At 35.5% G+C, this 1,545-nt stretch overlaps 1 protein-coding gene across 1 annotated transcript; it reads right to left on the bottom strand.

Moving 5' to 3' along the window:
* Nucleotides 1-543: 543 nt before the first annotated feature.
* Nucleotides 544-1,203, bottom strand: LOC110108641. Its single transcript, XM_020839363.1, has 2 exons — nucleotides 870-1,203; nucleotides 544-788 (listed from the first exon to the last, which is right to left on the bottom strand). The coding sequence occupies exons 1-2, from the start codon at nucleotides 1,201-1,203 to the stop codon at nucleotides 544-546; spliced, it is 579 nt and encodes a 192-aa protein (XP_020695022.1).
* Between the last annotated feature and the right edge of the window lie 342 nt (nucleotides 1,204-1,545).

Here is a 1,545-nt window from a genome sequence, read left to right on the forward strand (position 1 = left end):
TTGCCAAAACACCTGATACCATCATAACATAACCCGTAACCAAATAGACCAACCCCATCAAAAGGAGATGAAAAACCAACCTTAATCCCACCATTACCATCAACATCCAAATAGGTAGGAGAGCAACAAAGGGACAGACCCTCTGTAGCAAAAATAGAAAAATCATTGTTCTAATTTAAATCCAGACAGACATTAGCAAAACCATGAACCCCATCAAAATTCCAACCACCAAAAACCCCAACAATAGACAACCAACTATTTCAACAACAGCATAAGAAGATCTAGAAATAAGGAGGGAAAGCAAAATGCCAAGAACAATAATACATACCAGCAAATAGAAAGAAACAAAAATTCTCGCAATAGAAAAAATACCCAAAAAGGATCCAGCCAACAAAACTCCAGAAGCCAAAAGAATATGGGATACATAAATTGTTCCAGAGCAACCACTACATCGATAAAAAATGCCAGAAATTTAACACTATCCAAGAACCACCCCGGACCAAAGAAACAACCATTCAGAGCTTAAAAAACCAACAAAAACATTTAAGGAACAACATAAAGAACCCCGCAAGCATCATGGTAAAGCAATCCATTAAAGGGTTCAGGAATAGAAGGTTGAATGACATCAGTAAAATAGCTAAGCCTACAAACCCAGTTAGCAAGCCAAGAGGCACAAGAGTTACCACCCTTTCTAGCATGGTAGAAAGACGAATTCATAAACAACAATAGCCTTTTAATTTCCCTAACATTATAAGAAAGATTTGGGTTGCAACACACATCCTCCCCATCTTAAAAAGGAATTATGTTAAAACTAGAATTCACCTCAATAATCAAATTAGTTAAATTAATAGGAAAGAAAAGTTGAATACCATAAAGAATAGATGCAAGAAGAGTAGTATCAGCATTACCATTAGGAACCGACCCCGCAAAGGCCACAGTAAGATGACCACTGCTGTCTCGAATGAGACCACCATAACCAGCCAAAGACTCAGAAAGAACACCATCAACATTCAGTTTATAAAAATTAGGAGGAGGCTTTATCCAATAGATAACATTAATAGTAGAAGGAGTTCTCTCCCAATTAATCCCTAAAGTGGTGCTAACATCATAACAGATTTTAAAATTCATAACAGTAAGAAAATTAATAGCCACAAGCTCTAAAATTTTATCCTTCACCCTTTGAATGGCATTGAGATGGTTCATTCTCACTCCATTAAAAATGGAGTTATTCCTCTCCAATCAAAGAAATCAAAGAATGAGAGAAGGTAAAGCTTTGCGAAAGTGAACTTTAACATCATCAAACCAAGACTTAAGTAATGAATAAAGAGAAAGGTGAGCATTAAAACAATTTAAGTGAAGCAAATCGTCAAAATAAACCCAAGTTCTAACAGCCACAGGGTCAAAAACAAACACATGGTGCATAATTTCGATATGAAAATAGCATTGACATTTAGAAGCTAAATTGAAACATTTTTTAATAAGATTGTCCTCTGTTGAGTATAGTAATTAGTTTGTTAAGCCTAAGTTAATGTCCCAAAGGCTACC

Source organism: Dendrobium catenatum, unplaced genomic scaffold (genome assembly GCF_001605985.2).
Source record: "Dendrobium catenatum unplaced genomic scaffold, ASM160598v2 fragScaff_scaffold_1220, whole genome shotgun sequence".
NCBI classification, from domain to species: domain Eukaryota; kingdom Viridiplantae; phylum Streptophyta; class Magnoliopsida; order Asparagales; family Orchidaceae; genus Dendrobium; species Dendrobium catenatum.